Source organism: Galeopterus variegatus, unplaced genomic scaffold (genome assembly GCF_000696425.1).
Source record: "Galeopterus variegatus unplaced genomic scaffold, G_variegatus-3.0.2 Scaffold11731, whole genome shotgun sequence".
Classification (NCBI taxonomy): Eukaryota; Metazoa; Chordata; class Mammalia; order Dermoptera; family Cynocephalidae; genus Galeopterus; species Galeopterus variegatus.
In genome coordinates this window covers 4581-22115 of record NW_007737842.1, presented here as the reverse complement: position 1 = coordinate 22115, position 17535 = coordinate 4581, and the positions used below count along the sequence as shown (strand labels likewise).

Genomic DNA, 17535 nt, shown 5'->3' with positions numbered 1-17535 from the left:
GGGGGACTTGGGCTTCTCTGACACCTGACAAAGGTCTCCATCGCCCCCCATAGTGCCCAGAAGCCACCAACCCATCCCCACCCAACCTCACAGTGCAGGATGCCGCCAACCCATCCTCTCTTCTCAGAATTTAAAGTCTTGTTTTGTTTTGGCGGCGGCCAGTAAAGGGATGCGAACCCTTGACCTTGGAGTTCTCAGCGCCGTGCTCTGAAGTCAGTCCCATCACCCTCTGCTTAAAATCCTTCCCTCGTTGCCCAGGGCGCTCAGCCAGAACCGATGTTCCTCTTGGGGTCTGCAGGCTCCCTCTGCTTGTCCCGCCACCGCCTCACTGTCCCTTGGGCCCAGCGTCCTCGTCCCATCAGGCTCTCTGCACCTCCCCGCCCCCGCCCCCCACGTGCTCCTGTGTGCTCAGAGTCTCTGAACTGCTGTGTCCCCAGTGACTGGAACCATGTGCCTGACACACACTGGGTGCTCGACAAACACGAGGTGAATGACCTACAGCGAGGGGACGTGAGGAGGAAGTTCAGTGAGGGACGACCTCGGTGGTGCGGTACTGCCAGGCAGGAAATGGGGCCAGGCCAGCAAGCGACCTTCGGGGGCTAGGATCCCAGGGGCAGGAAGCTGAGCACCAAGGCAGGGACAGGCCACTCTGGGACCAGCACCACTTCCCTGGGGACACTGGCCTGGGGCTGAGCCTCACTCCCCAGCTGATCCCCGTCACTGGCAGGGTCCCATTTCCCGGATCCTCTGTGCAAGGCTGATCCTCCCAGAAGACAGCGCAGCTCAGTCCTGCCCACCCACCCCCAGGCGCGGCACTCACTGTCTTTGTCTGTAGGCGGCTGCAGGGAGTAGAGGACACCTTGGGGGCCATTTGGAGAGAGGCCTGGGCTGCCTGCTGGGCTGGGGGGTCCTGGGGGACCAGGGCGCCCCATCTCTCCAGGAAGTCCACGGGGCCCTGGTGGTCCCAATAGCCCTGCAATGGGGAGAAGGGGAGCCAGGCACAAGCCTCACCTGCTCTCTCCCTGCCCAGGGCCCACCACACAGGTGAGGACACTGGGTCTGCAGACAGCAGGGTGACACTGGCCCTGGTCCCAGCTCTGCCCCCGCCTATACCCTCTGGGGGCAGCCTAGACCCCATTCCACTTGGGAATGCGTCCCTTTCTCCTGGGGCAGGCTCCGGTGGGGGACTGGGTGTTTCCATCTCCAGGGCAGCTCCATCAGGGAGGATTTCCACCTCTACTTTACAGATGGGGAAACTGAGGCTCTGAGAGGGGAGGGGGGATTCAGTGCTCAGATGAGGGCTGTGCTCCCTGGGGGGACAGAAGCCTGAGCAAGAGGGGGACTTGGGCTTCTCTGACACCTGACAAAGGTCTCCATCGCCCCCCATAGTGCCCAGACGCCACCAACCCATCCCCACCCAACCTCACAGTGCAGGATGCCGCCGACCCATCCTCTCTTCTCAGAATTTAAAGTCTTGTTTTGTTTTGGCGGCGGCCAGTAAAGGGATGCGAACCCTTGACCTTGGAGTTCTCAGCGCCGTGCTCTGAAGTCAGTCCCATCACCCTCTGCTTAAAATCCTTCCCTCGTTGCCCAGGGCGCTCAGCCAGAACCGATGTTCCTCTTGGGGTCTGCAGGCTCCCTCTGCTTGGCCCGCCACCGCCTCACTGTCCCTTGGGCCCAGCGTCCTCGTCCCATCAGGCTCTCTGCACCTCCCCGCCCCCGCCCCCCACGTGCTCCTGTGTGCTCAGAGTCTCTGAACTGCTGTGTCCCCAGTGACTGGAACCATGTGCCTGACACACACTGGGTGCTCGACAAACACGAGGTGAATGACCTACAGCGAGGGGACGTGAGGAGGAAGTTCAGTGAGGGACGACCTCGGTGGTGCGGTACTGCCAGGCAGGAAATGGGGCCAGGCCAGCAAGCGACCTTCGGGGGCTAGGATCCCAGGGGCAGGAAGCTGAGCACCAAGGCAGGGACAGGCCACTCTGGGACCAGCACCACTTCCCTGGGGACACTGGCCTGGGGCTGAGCCTCACTCCCCAGCTGATCCCCGTCACTGGCAGGGTCCCATTTCCCGGATCCTCTGTGCAAGGCTGATCCTCCCAGAAGACAGCGCAGCTCAGTCCTGCCCACCCACCCCCAGGCGCGGCACTCACTGTCTTTGTCTGTAGGTGGCTGCAGGGAGTAGAGGACACCTTGAGGGCCATTTGGAGAGAGGCCTGGGCTGCCTGCTGGGCCGGGGGGTCCTGGGGGACCAGGGCGCCCCATCTCTCCAGGAAGTCCACGGGGCCCTGGTGGTCCCAATAGCCCTGCAATGGGGAGAAGGGGAGCCACTGTGAGGGCTGGAGCCAGGTGGCTGAGCCACTACAAAAGGGGAAACTGAGGCCATGAAGGGGACAGGGTTGGTCAGGGTCGGTCACAGATCCAGTCAGTGGTGGTCTCTTGACCCACAGTTTTTCTGGAGGGGTGTCCTGGGACATAAATGAAATGACTTCCCTTCCCATCCCAGTCCAGAGGGGACACCAGGGGCAGCTGGGGAGGGAAGTGAGGGAGGCAGGGACAGTGGACACAGCAGAGGCTCCAACCAGATGACTGTCGCCCCCTTCCAGCGACTTTGGCTTAGGGGCAGTGACACCAAGGGTGGCTGCCAGCCTGGGCTACACCTGTCTTGACCGTGGGTCTCTTGCCCGCAGGACCCAGGAGGAGTTGGGAGGAGGGCTCTCCGGAGGTGTTGTTTAAATGGCTGAGAATAGCCCCCGGTCCCTGGTGGCCCCACATCTACGCCTGCACCCAAAGCTCCCTGAAGACCCTCTTCCTGCAGCCCAGGGTGAGATCAGGCCCTAAGGCACCTGGGGTGGGGGCAGAGATGGGGTAGTGGTGGGAGAGAAACCCCAGCCCAGTCCCCAGTGAACAACTTCAGGTTGGGGGGGTGTCCTTACCAGGAGGCCCTGCTGGGCCCTTCTCTCCAGTCTGGCCCTGGTCACCTTTGGAGCCTGGGGGACCTGCAGGCCCTGGTGGTCCTGTCTGCCCCGGAGGCCCTGGGGAGAGAATGAGATAAGGCCTCACAACACTGGGCCGAGCTGCCCCTGGGTGACTTCAGGCCTGCCCACCTGGACCATCGGGTCAGACCTTCCCCCATGACCCCGCCCACCTGGGGGCCCCCCAAAGGCAAAGGCACCACCATCACCTCAAGTTCATCAGTTGTCAGTTTGCAAACTATTTTTTGTACCTATTAAAGTCTATGATCTGAAGAACTGCTTTTGTTCCTATTTTACATGTGGAGAAACTGAGGCTCAGAAGGGTCTGGTCCCTTGCTCAAGGTCACAGGGCCAGGCCATAGCTCAGGTTTCTTAACTCCATGTTTTTTTCTCACATCCTTCTGTGTCTCTCTGTTCGGGGTCTAGAGCAGGGCTTGCATTAAAGCGCTCCTCAATAGGCCTCCTCAGAGACACCAGGAAGCCTGGAGGGCACGTCTGCCCAGCTCCAGGGGTCCAGGCCCTGAGGGTGCAGGAGAGCAGAAGACGGGGACGTGAGGCCACTGTGTGGCCTGGGGACAGACTGTTCTCCCTCTGGGCTGCCTGGAGAGGAAGCTCAGAGATGCATGCTGATCTGATGGAGGGACCTGTGCTGGCTCTTAGGTCCCTTCCCTCTGGGACTGCATGTGCCTCTGGTCTGGGAGGGAGGGCTTGGCTGGGGGTTGCTGGCTTTGGGAGAGCCCCACCTGCTCTCCGGCCAGGCTGCTCTCAGGCGTCACCATTTGTAGGGTGTGCGCCCCACCTGGTGGCCATCCTTGGAACTGCACTTTCCCTGGTAGGAAAAGTCCAGCCCGGAGTCCTGGCGCCCCTCCCAGCCTCCGAGCTGGGGGGTTTGGGGCCTGGGTCCTCCGCGGGATGAGAAGCCTCCTCTTCCTCAGTCCCAGAAGAAGTATTTGAAGAAGTTAGGCATGGGCCAGACCTCTGGGGGTGAGACCTTGGGGAAAGTGGCTTGAGGGGCAGGCCAGGCGGCCAGAGTGAGATGCCCCCACCCTCCCGGGTGGAGGCCCGAGCTCACTCCTCCCACAGCCTTCAGTCGCTTTAGAAAAGTGCAGGATCCCTGCTTCTCCTTTCCTGGTCCCAGGACTGGCACTGCAGGCCAACTCTCCCACTCTGCTGTTCTGCCCTCCTGCTCTCCCGAGCCAGGCATCAGAATAGAAACAGGACAGATGCGATGGGGGCCAGGGGTGTGCATCAGAGCTGAATCTGGGGGTTCAACTGGGAGAGGGTGTCCCCTCCAAAGCACTCTAGTGGGGCTGAGAATCACTGGAGCAAAATGCCCTGGCTTGCTGGGTGACCCTAAGGGAGTTACCTAACTTCTCTGAGCCTTACTTGTCTGCTCTGTAACCCCAAGTTTCCCAAGCTTTGTGCAAAGATTAGAAGTGATATTTGTACTGCCTAGGGTGATATGACAATATTTAATAACTGGCACAGCTCGGACACTGACCACTCATAATAGACACCAGCCTTAAACCCCTGCGTTCAGCCATATTGACAGGTGCAGCTAAACATCCCACAGGGTAAAGCCCAGCACAGTGGCTGGTGCAGAGCAGGCGTCAATTGTAACCCTCATTAGTACAATTGTTATGACTATTCCATAGTCCCTGGGGACAGAGCCCAGACCAGTGGGTAGAATCTGCAGAGAGGAAATTTTACCCCTGACTTAAAAATGTGGCAGAAAGACAGGATGGCAGATGCCCTCCAACTCTGGTCAGAGAGTTCAGTGAGGAACCGCCAGAAAGTGGTGGCTGGCAGTAGCCCCCAGTCCCTGAGGATACACGGCAGGGGCTGCTGCAACATTGAGCCAAGCAAGGACGGGCTGGGCTGGAGGTCAACGTGCAGCTGCTGAGGGGCAGGGTGGGCAACGAGGACAGTAGCTGGACCATAAGACAATAAGGAGTGGTGGGGACTGCAGCAAACTGCAGGGCTTGGACTGAGTCCACAGTGACAACCGTGACTCAGCTAGAGCCCATTGTTCCCAGGAGGGATGGCCAGCCTGGACAGTCAGATCTTCCAGTTTTGTAAGAGAAACTAGAATTCCTGATTTTTATGTGAAATCCCCCAGGTTTTAAGTGTTAGTTCAAATTTTGTTGTTGTCATGAGCTCAATTTTTCAAAATGCCACGTGGGTGTATCTGACCCAGAGGGCCTGGTGTGTGACCTATTTGTGGAGGTCCCGGGAGGCCAAGCCTGAGGCCTTTTCAGCTGGCTTGAGCCCCACTGCAGGCCTCGCTCACCGGCCAGGCCCGTGGGTCTTCTCCTTCGGGGTCCCGGGTGGGCGAGAGGGATGGCATCAGGGAGGAAGTCCTCGTTCCTGGGCGGCGGAGTGCTCTGCGGGGCTGGCAGGTCGTTGTCTGGGCCCGAGGGCCGCTCTGCTGCTTCCAGCAGGAGAACCTGGGCCAGAGGAGAGCGGAGGGTCAGGCCCTGTCCGGGCCAGGGCGGCCACAAGCGTGTGCAGGGACACGAGCCTCAGGAGACCTGCAGCTGTCCCCTGCTGCACATGGCCGATCCCACTCCTCAGCGGGACCACCGCTCTCGTTGCTGGGATGCTCTCCCTCCCCCACCCTCTTCTGCTCCCGTATCAGGAAAGCACCCCTGGACCCTCAACTTTCAGAGTCCCTGTGCTTGTCCGTTGTGGCCCCTGTCACTGGGATTAGGTCCCTGCTTCACGGGCAGCGGGACCAAAAGGAGGGACTGTGGGATTCCTTGGCCAAGGAATATTTGTGGATGGATGGATGGATGGATGGAAAGATGGACGGAAGGAAGGAGGGAGAGAGAAAAGGAGGAAGGGAGGGAAGAAGGAAAGAAAAAGGAAAAAGAAAGAAAGAGAAGGAAGGAAGGAAAATCGTATAACCACTAGGTTCCCATCTCCCTATTTGCAGCAGAATTCCTTTAAAATAAACATTAAAATAAATGTGGGAGTGGGAAGGGCTGGTTGAGGAGGGAATAACTGCACGTACCTACAAGGTGAGCACCTTCTCATTCTTTTGGCACATGGTGGCATCCTGGTCCTGGTTGGCTTACTCAACCTGTATGTACTTTGCAGACTGAAGTGATATTTCTATTCTAGAGGGAGCATTAGTACTAAATCATATACCGTGTATTGCAGGACCCTTCATTAAAGCTCATGCACACTTGTGCTCATTTGACCAGCCTGAACAGCAGCCCCGTTCTCTCCCCTTGATGGAGTCGGGGGCCAAAGACCCCAAAGACCCAGATCTTGGGCCAAGAGACTTTCTCCTTAATTTGAGCGCCCTGGGATCCAGCCCCGAGGCTCCGGTGAGTCCCTGCTGTCCCCAAAGAAACCAGCAGAGGGCGCTGCGTGCCCGGATGGGCTCAGTGCAGGTGGGCAGCCCGGGGAGGCCCTGGGGCAGAGGGGGACCCTCGGACCCGGCTACTCCTGCTGATGCTGGGGCTCCCAGGGACAAACAGCTGCCTTTGCAGGGCTCAGGCCTGGGCTGAGTTTTTGTGGGGCACAGGCCAGGGGTTCCTCTGAGCTGCCCCTCACCAGTTCTGCAGTGTCCCTGTGCCTGGGTGACAGAGTCCCCGGGACCCTGGAAACAAGGTGGCTGGCTTTGGGCCTAGCCCCAGCCCCAGGAGGTGAGACCCCAGGGTGCGGGCACGTGAGGAGCAGCCGAGCGCTCAGCACCAGCGTCCTTGCTGGGCCCGCTGGGCTCAGGCCCTGCTGTGGGCAGTGAAGGCTCCTCCACCCCACGGCAGGCAAGCCCTCCAACGGCCTGGAGCTGCCCCTAGACGCCTGGCCCAGTCCGGTGGACCACCCTCACCCCCCACCCCCTGCCAGGGTCTCCATTGGTGCTTGGGGAGGGGGTTCCTGCCCTGTGAGTCCCCCTCGACCTCCCCCCCCACACTCTGGGCCACTTCCCTGAGCCCCTCCCCTTTCTGTTCCTTATAAGGCCCATGAGACAGGAAGGGTGACTGTGGGCACATCGCAAGTGAGGTGGAAATAGAGGCTCAGAGACCGCAAGTGACTTGCCCAAAGTCACCCAGCGAGCAGGTGCTGGGCCAGGGCCTCATCCAGCAAACCAGAGTCTGTCCTCTGCAGCTCGGCCATGGCTGAGCCTCATAAAGGCAGAGAAGGGGGCGGCTTGCTCAGACCACACAGCAGAGCAGCTCGGGGTGGGCCTGGTCTCCTGCCCCGGGTCTCTGTGAGGAGGGAGGTCTGATTCCTGCCCCAGCTGCTGAGCGTCCCCTGGGGAGCTGTGGCCACTGCCGAGGCTGGGGGCTCTGGGCGAGGAGGCTGTGGCTGGCGGTGGGGCACGATGTGGGCTGAGGAGGAGGTCAAGGACAACCGTCAGGACCTGGTGCCCCAGCGGCTGGGGGCAGGAGGGTGGGTGAAGTCTGGGGGCACCCCCATTTCTGGCCTGGCTGCCAGAGACAATAGGACCACCCCCAGTCAAACAGGGAGAGTGGCAGGTTTGGGGGTGCAGGTGAGCAGTGCAGTTGGGGTGGGGTGAGTTGCAGAGCCCTGGCGGGACCCCAGATGGGCATATTGGACAGGGGAGATCCCAAAGAGAGGGTGGGGGGTGCTAGGGTAGGGGAGCAGCAGCAGGGTGGCCAGGGGATCTGGGCAGGAGGGTGCCCGGGCTCTGGGAGCATGTCCTGGTGTCCTGTGGCAGGCTCTGAGCTCCCCAAAAGGGACCTGTTGCCAGCAGCCTTGCCCCAGCATGCAAGGCCCGGCTCGCTCCTTCCTGGGACATCTCCCACTCGGACACCACCACCCACAAGGCCCCCAGACCCTGGCCACAGCCAAGTCAGAATCAGTCCCCATGGAGCCTGAGCCCTCGTGGCCTGGCTGTGGCCAACCTCCTGGAGAAACGAATCCCATCGCTGCCCAGGAGTGAGATCACTAGGCTGGCAGCCGTGGGTGTGGGGACGCAGCCCAAGAAAACTAGACTGTGGCCTTTGAGGGCAGTGGCCCCAGTGATGTCACTATGGCCTGGCTGACTGGCCAGGACACCACCGTCTGGCCCCAGAGACCGGCTGAACTCCGAGGCTTCTCTCATGACCTTCCTGCAGGGAAGTCCCCTTAGGCTCCCTCCCCCTGTCTGTGATCCATGAAGTCAGAGTGTAAACTGAGGGGGAGGAGAGGAAGGTGGGCAGGACACTTTCCCAGTGCCCTGCGGGCCTTCTGCCCCACCTGCCTGTCCCAGGAAAAGAGGGTGCCAAGAATTACAGAGCAGCTCCTAGGCCTGGGGTCCCCGTGGGGACACCAGGGGGAGTGAAAATGGAACAGATGCTGATGGCTGCCTGGCCCTACTGCCCTTGCTCCAGAACCTTCTTTTTGTGGGACCCAGGTGTGTGTGGGGGGGATCATGATTGGCCTGAGCCAAACAGAGCCGTCCCTTTCTGCTTGGCCAGGTACTCAGTGGCCACCTCCCCTGCAACCAGGAGGTGCCCTACAGCCCAGCGTGTGCCCATGAGACACAAGGAGTCTCCTCCACTTCCTGCCTTTGAACATGGTGTGAGGACGTGATGCCCTGAGCTGCAGCAGCCCCTTTGTAACTGAGAAGCAGCAAAAGCTAATTCAGTGAGGAGCGGGAGGGGAAGACTGCGAACAGCCTGGGTTCTCGAGCCACCAAACCTGCCCCAAGTCGACCTACACCTGGGCTTCCTGTTGAAGAAACAATAGGTGTCCTCTGGAATAAGCTCCTGTTGGCTGGGTCTCTGGTACTTGTGTCCTTTGTGACACGCCAGAACAGGCTTCTCGTCAAGGGAGCGGAAGCCTCAGCCCACAGGCTCTGGACTCCCACTCGCTTATCCAGCTGCCTGATTTCTGACTCCCTGTCTGGTGTCTGCCCTCCCGGCTGCTGCCCTGGCTCTGCCTCGGTCCCCTGACCCCAGCCTCTGACCTGAGCTGACCCCTGGGCTGTCCTGGCAACTAGCCCAGCTTGTCTCTCCCTTCTCCCCCCAGGCTACGGCCTTTCAGGGCCCTCTGACCCAGGCTGACAAAGCTCCTAGTGGCCCTGTCCCTCCAGGAGACACGTGGGCGTGGAGCGGGCAGGTGGGCAGCTGCCAGGTTATTACCCAGAGGAGACGCAGGAGCTGAGGCAGGAGCCCCGCAGCCCCTGTCTGGGAATCCAGTCAAAAGGACAGTGTCTGCTGAGCGGGGCTCCCTTCCCTGGGCCTCCTCCCTACGCATCCCAGACTCGAGCTCCTGCCCCCAAGCCCTGCCCCCGCTCGCTGCCCTGCCGTGCTGGGCCCCCGGAGGAGGGGGTGTCGGGGTGGGAGGGACAGGGGGAGGGGCTGCTCATGGCGGGAGGGCACAGGTGAGGGCCAGGTAGGTGGGGACAGCTGGCACCATGCCAGTCTTCCCCGGAGCTGTGACTTTTAACGCCCCGGTTGCTGGGCTGGGGCCAGGGCAAGCTGTCGGCTGCTGCTCTGCGGCAAACCACACGGAGGTTTCCGGTGCTTGGAAAACGCAGAGACCCCGCCTCTTCTAAGACATCAGGTGCCACAAGTTCACCCCCAGTATCCTCCCCCTCTAAGCTTGTCCTGGTCCTGCCTCGGCCCACGTGGCAGCATTTGCTCCCTGGAGACTCCCACTCCCACCCCTGGAGAGCTACGACCCCAAGGAGAGCAGCTGGCCCTCTCCCACCCCCGCCTGTGCCCGGGGGCCTGGGCTGCTGGGGGACCCTGCCCGCCCGCAGAAGACTCAAAGACAGGGAGGCCGTCATGTCCATGGGCTCCTCACGTCCCGCGTTCTGCGGCTCCTACACCTGTGTCTGTATCGGCAAGACGGGAACAGCGAGTGGCGCAGATGACAGCACTAACCCTCACCCTTTCCAGCGCGTGACCGCTTCCAAAGTGGGCTCCCACCACCCTCTCGCAGGTGGTTCCCAACAGCCCTGGGAGGCTGGAGCTCTAGCCCATCCCACAGTGAGGAGGTGAAGCTCCGAGAGTCACCAGCTGGCGGGTGGCGGTCCCATGTACGTCTCACTCCAAGTGACAGGTCAGGCTCTCCGGGCAGAGGGCAGGGCTGAAGGGCAGGGTGGGTTGTCAAGGGCTCTGCAGTGTGGGTGAGTGTGTGCACACGTGCGTGCACGCCTGCGTGCATGTGTGTGTGTGTACTGCATATGCACGTGTGCGCGTCCCCACACGTGCATGAGTGTTTGTGCATGTATGTGTGTACGTGTCTGTGTACATATGTGTATGTGTGTGTGACATGTATGTGCATACCAGTATGTGTGTGTGTGGTGTGTGTCCTGCCCGTCAGGCTTTTCTGGATGGGGGCACAGCTGATCTCAGGGCGTCCTGGGGGGGTTCCTGCTGTCAGGGGCTCCAGCCCCGCCTCAGGTCCTCACTCCAGCCTCCCTGTCAGCTGGCCTGGTTCACATGCTCCCTCCTGGGCGATGCCACCTGCTCCAGCCAGGAGAGGGCTCTGCCTCGGGCTCAGGTGAATCCAGCCTTGGTGCTGGCTCTGCCCTGAGGGCCAGGTGACCCCTCAGTTCCTGCTGCCCTCAGATGCTCCACAGCGGCCTCAGCAGACTTGTCCCCCAGGCCCTCTAGCTAATCACCTGGCATCTGTTTTCCAGGCCCTCTGGGTGTGGAGGGGGACGGGGCTTGTCCCCATGGGGCAGAGGCTGTTGGTGGCCCACACGTACCCCTCACCCCACCCAGCTTTGGCATCTGCCTGCAGGCACCTGCAACTCTCTGCCGAGGGCTTTCTCTGGCTGCTGGAGCAGGCTCGGTGGGCTTGGGGACAGGCCAGAGTGACAGGGAATAATATCAGGAGAAGCCGCACCCAGCGGGGGACAGGAGAGACTGCTTGGCTTTGTCACCCCAAGGCGGGCCGGCTCCCAGGTGTGCTCTACACCATCTCCCAGGGGACCATGGGATGGAGGCCCCACAGGTAGCCTGCCCATTAACACACCTGTGCTGCACACATCCCTCCCTTCCGCTCTCCTCTCCTGGTGTTGCCTGGGGCCACCCCCAAATAAACTCCTTGTCCTTTATGGAGTTTTTCTGCCTCTAGAGTGACTCCACCTAGGACCTGCTCCTCCCTCTGTGAACTGGGCTGAAAGCTGGTGGCTTCCTGGTGGCTCTTCCCATCAGCTCCTGTGTGCCCAGCCCCACACCAGACAGGTGGCAGGGACAGGAGGAGCCAGAGCAGGGGACAGCAGCTCTGGAGGGACAATGACTTCCTCCTCTTTCCACTGACTTCTGGGAGCTCAGTGCCATTCTGCCCTGCCCACTGCAGACAGCCTGCTGCCTGGGGCCTTCAGGTCTCTGCTCTCCTGCTCTCCCCGCCCAGGAGGCTGGCCCAGCCCGAGAAGGGCCACCCAGAGCTGCCAAGGCCTCGGCAGCACCAAACCCTTGGGACCAGGCTGCTCAGGCCCGCTGGGCTTCCTGGGGCGGAGGTTTCTCCAGCCAAACCCAGCAGCAAACCCCACTCCCAGCCAGTTCCCCAGGCCCCGGCTTCCCAGCCCGTCTGACCTTGGCCTCCAGCGTGGTCAGCCGCTCGCTCATGTCACTGAGCCGAGTGCAGTTCATGCATTCTGAAAGAGAAGAGGAGCCCATGTGAGGGCAGAGCACAGACCCCGGGGAGAGAGCAGCCCAGGCACCAGGAGAGCCTCTCAGCAGGCAGGAAGGCAGGAAAATCGCGAGTCATTTTGTCTGGAAAACTCCCATCCATCCTTCAGAGCCTTTTCCTCAGGCCCCTCCTCCATGCAGCCTGCGGGCCTCTGAGCCTCCTTTCTGAGCGCCCGCAGCACGCTGTGCCACCATTTACCCAGCAAAGTGTCTGCTCTGTGCCAGGCACCAGGGATGCCAATAGCCTGTGAGTGCCATGGGGACAGGGGTCCTAGTCTCTTTTGTCCCTTCATGAATCTCAGTGCTCGGCACACAGGAGAGACTCACAAAGTATCTGATAATTGACAACGAGCGGTAAATGAGACATGCTCCCTGGCTTTGAGAGCCACTGCCGGGGAAGGAGACAGCAAACAGACACAGGCTGGGAAGGGCTGTGCTGCGCTGTAAGAACAGAGCGCGCAAGAGCATCCTGGGGACGCCAAAGCCAGTCCACAGGGCAGCAGTCAGGGAGGACATCCTGGAGGCGGTGGCGTCTAAGGTGAGACCTGAGGGACGCACAGTGGTTGGCCAGGTTCAGCAGAGAGAACAAACGCGAAGGCTTGGAAGGGAACGAGAACAGGGCAGGGTCTGCGGCAGCGTGGCCAAGTCAGAGCACACTGGGGGCCACCAAGGCTGGAGAGGCAGATGGGCCCTAACACCGGGTCCTGGGAGGGGGCACAGGCCAGTGACCAGAGGTCGCGGGGCAGCTGTGGGAGGGTTTTAGGCAGGTGAAAGGCAAGGTCAGATTCACATTTTTCAAAGCTCACTCTGGCAGCAGAGTGTACAGCGGGGGGGAGTGGCAGGGACTGGAGCCCGGAAGGCCAGTTAGGAGACTAGTTAGTAAAGGCTGACCCCCCAAGCACACGTCTCCCTGGGCTGTAATTGTCTATTTATGTCGGTCTCCCCCGAGACCCGGAGCCCTTTAATGAGGAAATAGATGGTTCAAAGCTGTTCTAAAGAGCTTTTATTGCTCTAGAAGTCAGGCGACGCCTCAACCCCTCTCTTTCCTCCATGCAGTTCAAAGCCTGACCCTGCAGGAACCCCATTGTGGTTAAACAGACACACAGACACACATGAAGTATTTGCACAACTCAATAGCCCCCACTTGGCAGGCTGGGGCTGATCGCCCCAGGCCACTTGGATGCTTGGAGGCCTCGCGCTCACCAGCATGGCACACGGATCCCCACGCTGTCAGCTGCCCCCGTCCTGGGAGACTTTCCCCATCGTTGTCCCTAGATGAAATCGCCTTGCTAATTTCCCTGTGATTCCTCTGCGAGAGATGTGGGGGGTGACAAGGGGTCTTGGAACCGTGGGAGTAAGAGGTTCAGGCTGTGTCTTCCCCCAAGAGGGGCTTTCTGCCCCCCAGCCCTACCTGGTTTTCAGGAAGGCGCCATGCGGGCTAGTGGAGGCCCCTCACCCCCGTCTCCCTCCCTTCTACCCTTGGCCGGGCCAAGTCAGTGGTTTGTAAGCATTTTTTAGGAACAGCACTCTTTTTCCTCTCTATAAAACCTTGTCAGTAATCCCGATACATAAAACAGATTAAAGACTGAGGTATAAACACTGAACATTAAAACAACTAGAAGAACGTGTAGTTTCCTGACTCTGGCACGGGGCAGAGCGTCGCAAAAGACAACCCACGGAGGGAGGCGGTTTTCTGGTTAAACACAGTGGATTGAACACACGTTTCCCTGTAGTTTCCTCGCAAGAAAGAGGTGGTCAAGAAATAAAAGGCATCAAATCCACAAAACACAGAGAAAGGCAGAAGGGTCCTCTCAGCAAACGGACGATGCAAACGACATCCTGCCAGACGGGAGGCAGCCGGGCACAGAAGCCGCCCAGCAAACCGGAGCGGCCGGGAGGCTGAGGAAGCACCAGGCGGCAGAGGGCAGGGGTCCGCTCTGGGGACAGGGACCCGCCAAAGAGGAAAGGCTCACAGACACTGACATTTGGGGAGACTCCCTGCGAAATGGCTGGGTCCCCAAAAGACCAGCCTCCCAGTTAACATGGCCTCGGCCAGGGGCTTTCGGTGCCTCTCTATTAAATTCAGCCAAGGATTCCTGGGCTGCTAAGAAGCCCTTAATAGGAAAGGCAGAGATGGAGATGAACAGGGTCCCGTTTGTCCTCCCACCTGCCCACCCTCCTCCCCCTGCCCCAACCACGCCCTCCTCCACCTGCAGGCCCAGTGGATGTTCATGCCACCCTGGACGATGCTGTGCTGACACGGTGGGGTGGGTGGCAGGGTGGCAATGGATGGGGTGGCATGGACGGGGGTGGCATGGCCAGGGGGCTGTCTACTTGGAGCAGAGGTCCATGAACCCTCCTGAGCCGCCATGTCCTCTGGCCTAGCCAGGATGACTATGAAAAAGTGACTCTGCAGCTTGAGCCTCAGCTCCCTCCTTCCCACATGTGGAGGCTCCACCCCACTCTGGGGCCAGCAGGAAGGGCGAGGAGGTGGCCGTGGACATGGGAGAGCTGTACGTTAGAGTTCCAGCCCCACCCAGGGCACTGGACAAACTGTACATGCTGGAAGCATTTAGGGGCCATGAGCAGAGTGTTTCCAGGGTCTGAGGAAACAAATAGGATCCCCTGCAGGGGGTAAGGTCAGCGGACGGAGGGGTTGCCTTGGACTCTCACAGGGACCTATTTCTGGAAAGTGCTGGGCCCAGGCCCAGTTTGCTCTGGCACCAGGTACCCTGCTTGGCAGGTGGGGAGAGGCTTGGCTGTCAGCAGGCACGGGGGGTCCAGCTCCCCAGCAAGCTCAGACTCCCCATGCCACCAGCCCGGGCAAGCGCTCCGGAACTGCCAAGTTTATGGTTCCCCTGGCATCTGTCATGGACAGGCAGTTAAAGCATGTTTGTTTAACTTTCTCAAATTATTCACCGGAGTGGTGGAAACATGGAAAAGGTGCTTGTGGGGCTGATCCTGCCCCCTCCTGGCCCTGTGACCAAATGAGACCCTTCCTGTACCTCTCTTGGCCTCAGTGTCCCTCGCTGAGATGCAGGCTCTAACTTTCTGGGATTCTGAGGATTCCCATGTTCCTGGTCCCTTCTACAACATACTCAGGCCTGCAGATGCCCGGGCCATGGTGCATTTCCTGGTGTCCAGACCACATGCAGAAACTGGGGGCAGAGGGGCGGTGAATCCTTGCCAATATGTGTATGCTGGAAGTGTGCGTGTGTGACAGCAAGAGAGAGTGAGAGAGAGCACTGACTGCTTGGTGTGGTCGGTGGAAAGAGAACTATAGAGACCTGGGTCCAGTCTGCACTAATCACCGTGTGGCTTCAGATGCCTGGCTCTCTCTGCACCTCAGCCTTCCCATCTGTAGAAAGGGTTCATACGGGATCAGCTCCAAGGGCTTCAGGCTCCACACTGTGCTCTGCCCACCTGTGCCCTCACGCTTGGCCTCTCACTTCCAGGCTCTGGCCACCCACTGCGGGATGGCAGTTGCCAAGTCCACCTGCCATTTGCCTTGGGCCAGTGCTGCTGCTGCTGATGGCTCTGCTCCCAGAATTCAGGATCCGCCTCCTGAATGAGGCTGGGTTCCCAAGGCCTGGGCAGGAGTTGCTACTATGGGGAAATCTAAAGAGGCGGCATGACTCCACTGTGAGGCTTGGGCCATGAGACCCCTGTGGAGGAGCCAGGTCACACAGGTGGGTGGTCCTGTCCTCAAAGGCCTAGATCCCTCTGTGAGAGGTCTCAGAGATGGGTCTGCAGGGAGGGTGCATGTGCAGGGTGGTGTCACCAGAGGCCACTCCAATTAGGGCCCAGCTGGAGGAGATCTTTAAAATCCACTTGGAGATCTTTAACCCCAGCCAAGACTCCTAGGCCCTATTAGGAGAATAAAGCTCCAAGAAAGTCAATGGAGTCAGCTGCTGCAGGGACTGGCCACTTAGGTTGGCCATGAGTGCTCACAGGGACCAGAGGAACAAGAAAGTCCAGAGTGGCCTCAGTTTCCCCAATGTGACAGAGGACAAAAGGCAGAAAAGAGACAGCATGGGTCCAACACAAATACATCAGGCACCTTTCTATCCTACTATACACAGGGTCAGCCCCGCCCAACCCAAGAGGCCACCTTGGGCCATTCATTCTTCCTTCTTCCTCCCCTACTAGGCCTCTGGAGGTCACTAAGGACTTTCCTCCACTGGTGAGACTTTAGTCACCTGACCTCTGCTAGGAACACTGAACAGGTCGCACTGCCCTTAGGAAAAAGTCCTTGTCTTTGCTAGGCTTACTGCCCCCACCCACCCTGGTCTTTCACCATTACACCCCCATCCAGGCCATTCCCTCTCTACCCAGGGCACACCCCTCCACCCAGGCCACACCCTCTTCAGCCAGGTCCTACCCCTCCAGCCAGACCACACTACCTGAGCTTTCCCCAATCTCCATGCCTTTGCAATACAGCTCCTTCCTCAGGACAGTCCTATTCCCTGTCTCCTCCTTTGCCTCATGGTTCATCCTCTTCCTTGAAAATGCAGGTCGGCCCAGCCGGAAAGATACCAAGGCAAACAGGAAGGTGGCACAGCCCACCATGGCTGTTTCTGAGGAGAGTGGCTGGACCCCCATTGTCAAAATTCCAGTGAGTGAGCTCACTTGAGAGAGCATGGTGCTGGTAATACCAAGGCCAAGGGTTTGGATCACTGTTCCAGCCAGCCACCAAAAAAAAAAAAAATTCAAAATTCCATTGAGAGTGAGAAGCTTCCAGGCAGCATCAGAGGTGGGAGTGTAAAGGCTGGACTGCTGTGGAGAAGAGGTGCAAGGGGAGAAAGTGTTTAAATGCTTTGATGACTTTCTAACTTAAGTGAGAATTAAGTAAAACTGTAATTACTGAGTGGTGATACCTCAGCACTCTTAGAAAGCTGGTGTCATTGGCTATTCCACACCTGACAAACCATAAAATTCCTCTCTGGAGAAACTGAGTAGTCCAAGGGAGAAGACCTAGAGATGCAGTGACTTTAGGCTCAGTGGAACCCCTTGCAAGGAAGCCCATGAGAATGGGAGCCTGCCATGCCTGTGGCATTCAGCTCCCAATGACTATTAAACATGTGCAGATAGTCTCTAACATGAAAGACAAAGACCAAAATAACAAGCAGGAAAAAAATGAACTCAGAAAACAGACAATGAGTGGACAGAAGAAAACTTAAAAACAAACAAACTGAAACAAAACAAAACAAAACAAAAAACTCTATTGGTATCCCTTAAACAACAGGACACTACTGAAAAAGAACCTTCAAATACCAAAAACACACTTTTAGAAGTGAAATAAAAGCCTGATGTAAAATAGTCAGTAAGAGGATTAAAGCATAAGGAAATTTTCTACAAGGTTGAAAAAAAAGAGGGTAGGGGTGTGAAAATTGAAGAGACAAAAATAAGAAAATTAAAGGATCAATCCAGGAGGTCCAACATGTGGCTAATTGGGGGTTCCAGAGAAAGAAACCAGAAAAATAGAGGAAAAATATCAAAGAAATGATCCAAAAAGTTCACCTAAAACTGAAGGGTATGAATTTTCAATTGAAAGAGCACACAAAGGCCAGATGAAAAAATAACTCACACCAACAAGTACATCCTCACAAAATTTCAGAATCCCAGCGATTAAGAAGAAACCATAAAAGCTTCCAGAGGTAAAATAAGGCCTAGGAAAAATTTCAGGAATCAGTATGGCACTGGACTTCTGAAGAGTAAGAGTGGAAGCTGGAAGATAGCAATGTTCTTTTGGGGGAAGAGAATTTTCTGGCTAAGGTTCTATACCCAGTTCAACTATTCCTCAAGGTTTGAGCATAGAATGAAGGCATTTTTGGACATGCATGGCCTCAAAACATTTACACTCCACACACCCCTTCTCAGAAAGACGTTGAAGGATGTACTCCACTGAAACAAGGGAGTAAGCTAAAGAAAGGAAGATCCAAAACATAGATATG

The 17535-nt window shown here is 58.3% G+C and overlaps 1 protein-coding gene across 1 annotated transcript in view; it reads right to left on the bottom strand.

Moving 5' to 3' along the window:
• LOC103610759 (collagen alpha-1(XXVI) chain-like) overlaps window positions 1–16183 on the bottom strand; it is a 28547-nt gene extending 12364 nt beyond the window's left edge. The window contains exons 1-6 of the mRNA XM_008594856.1: window positions 15985–16183; window positions 13402–13518; window positions 11486–11547; window positions 5269–5425; window positions 2940–3038; window positions 2157–2309 (exon numbers count right to left, since the gene is read on the bottom strand). Coding sequence (XP_008593078.1) covers window positions 2157–2309; window positions 2940–3038; window positions 5269–5425; window positions 11486–11547; window positions 13402–13518; window positions 15985–16183 — 787 coding nt within the window. The remainder of the gene's footprint in view (window positions 1–2156; window positions 2310–2939; window positions 3039–5268; window positions 5426–11485; window positions 11548–13401; window positions 13519–15984) is intronic.
• Between the last annotated feature and the right edge of the window lie 1352 nt (window positions 16184–17535).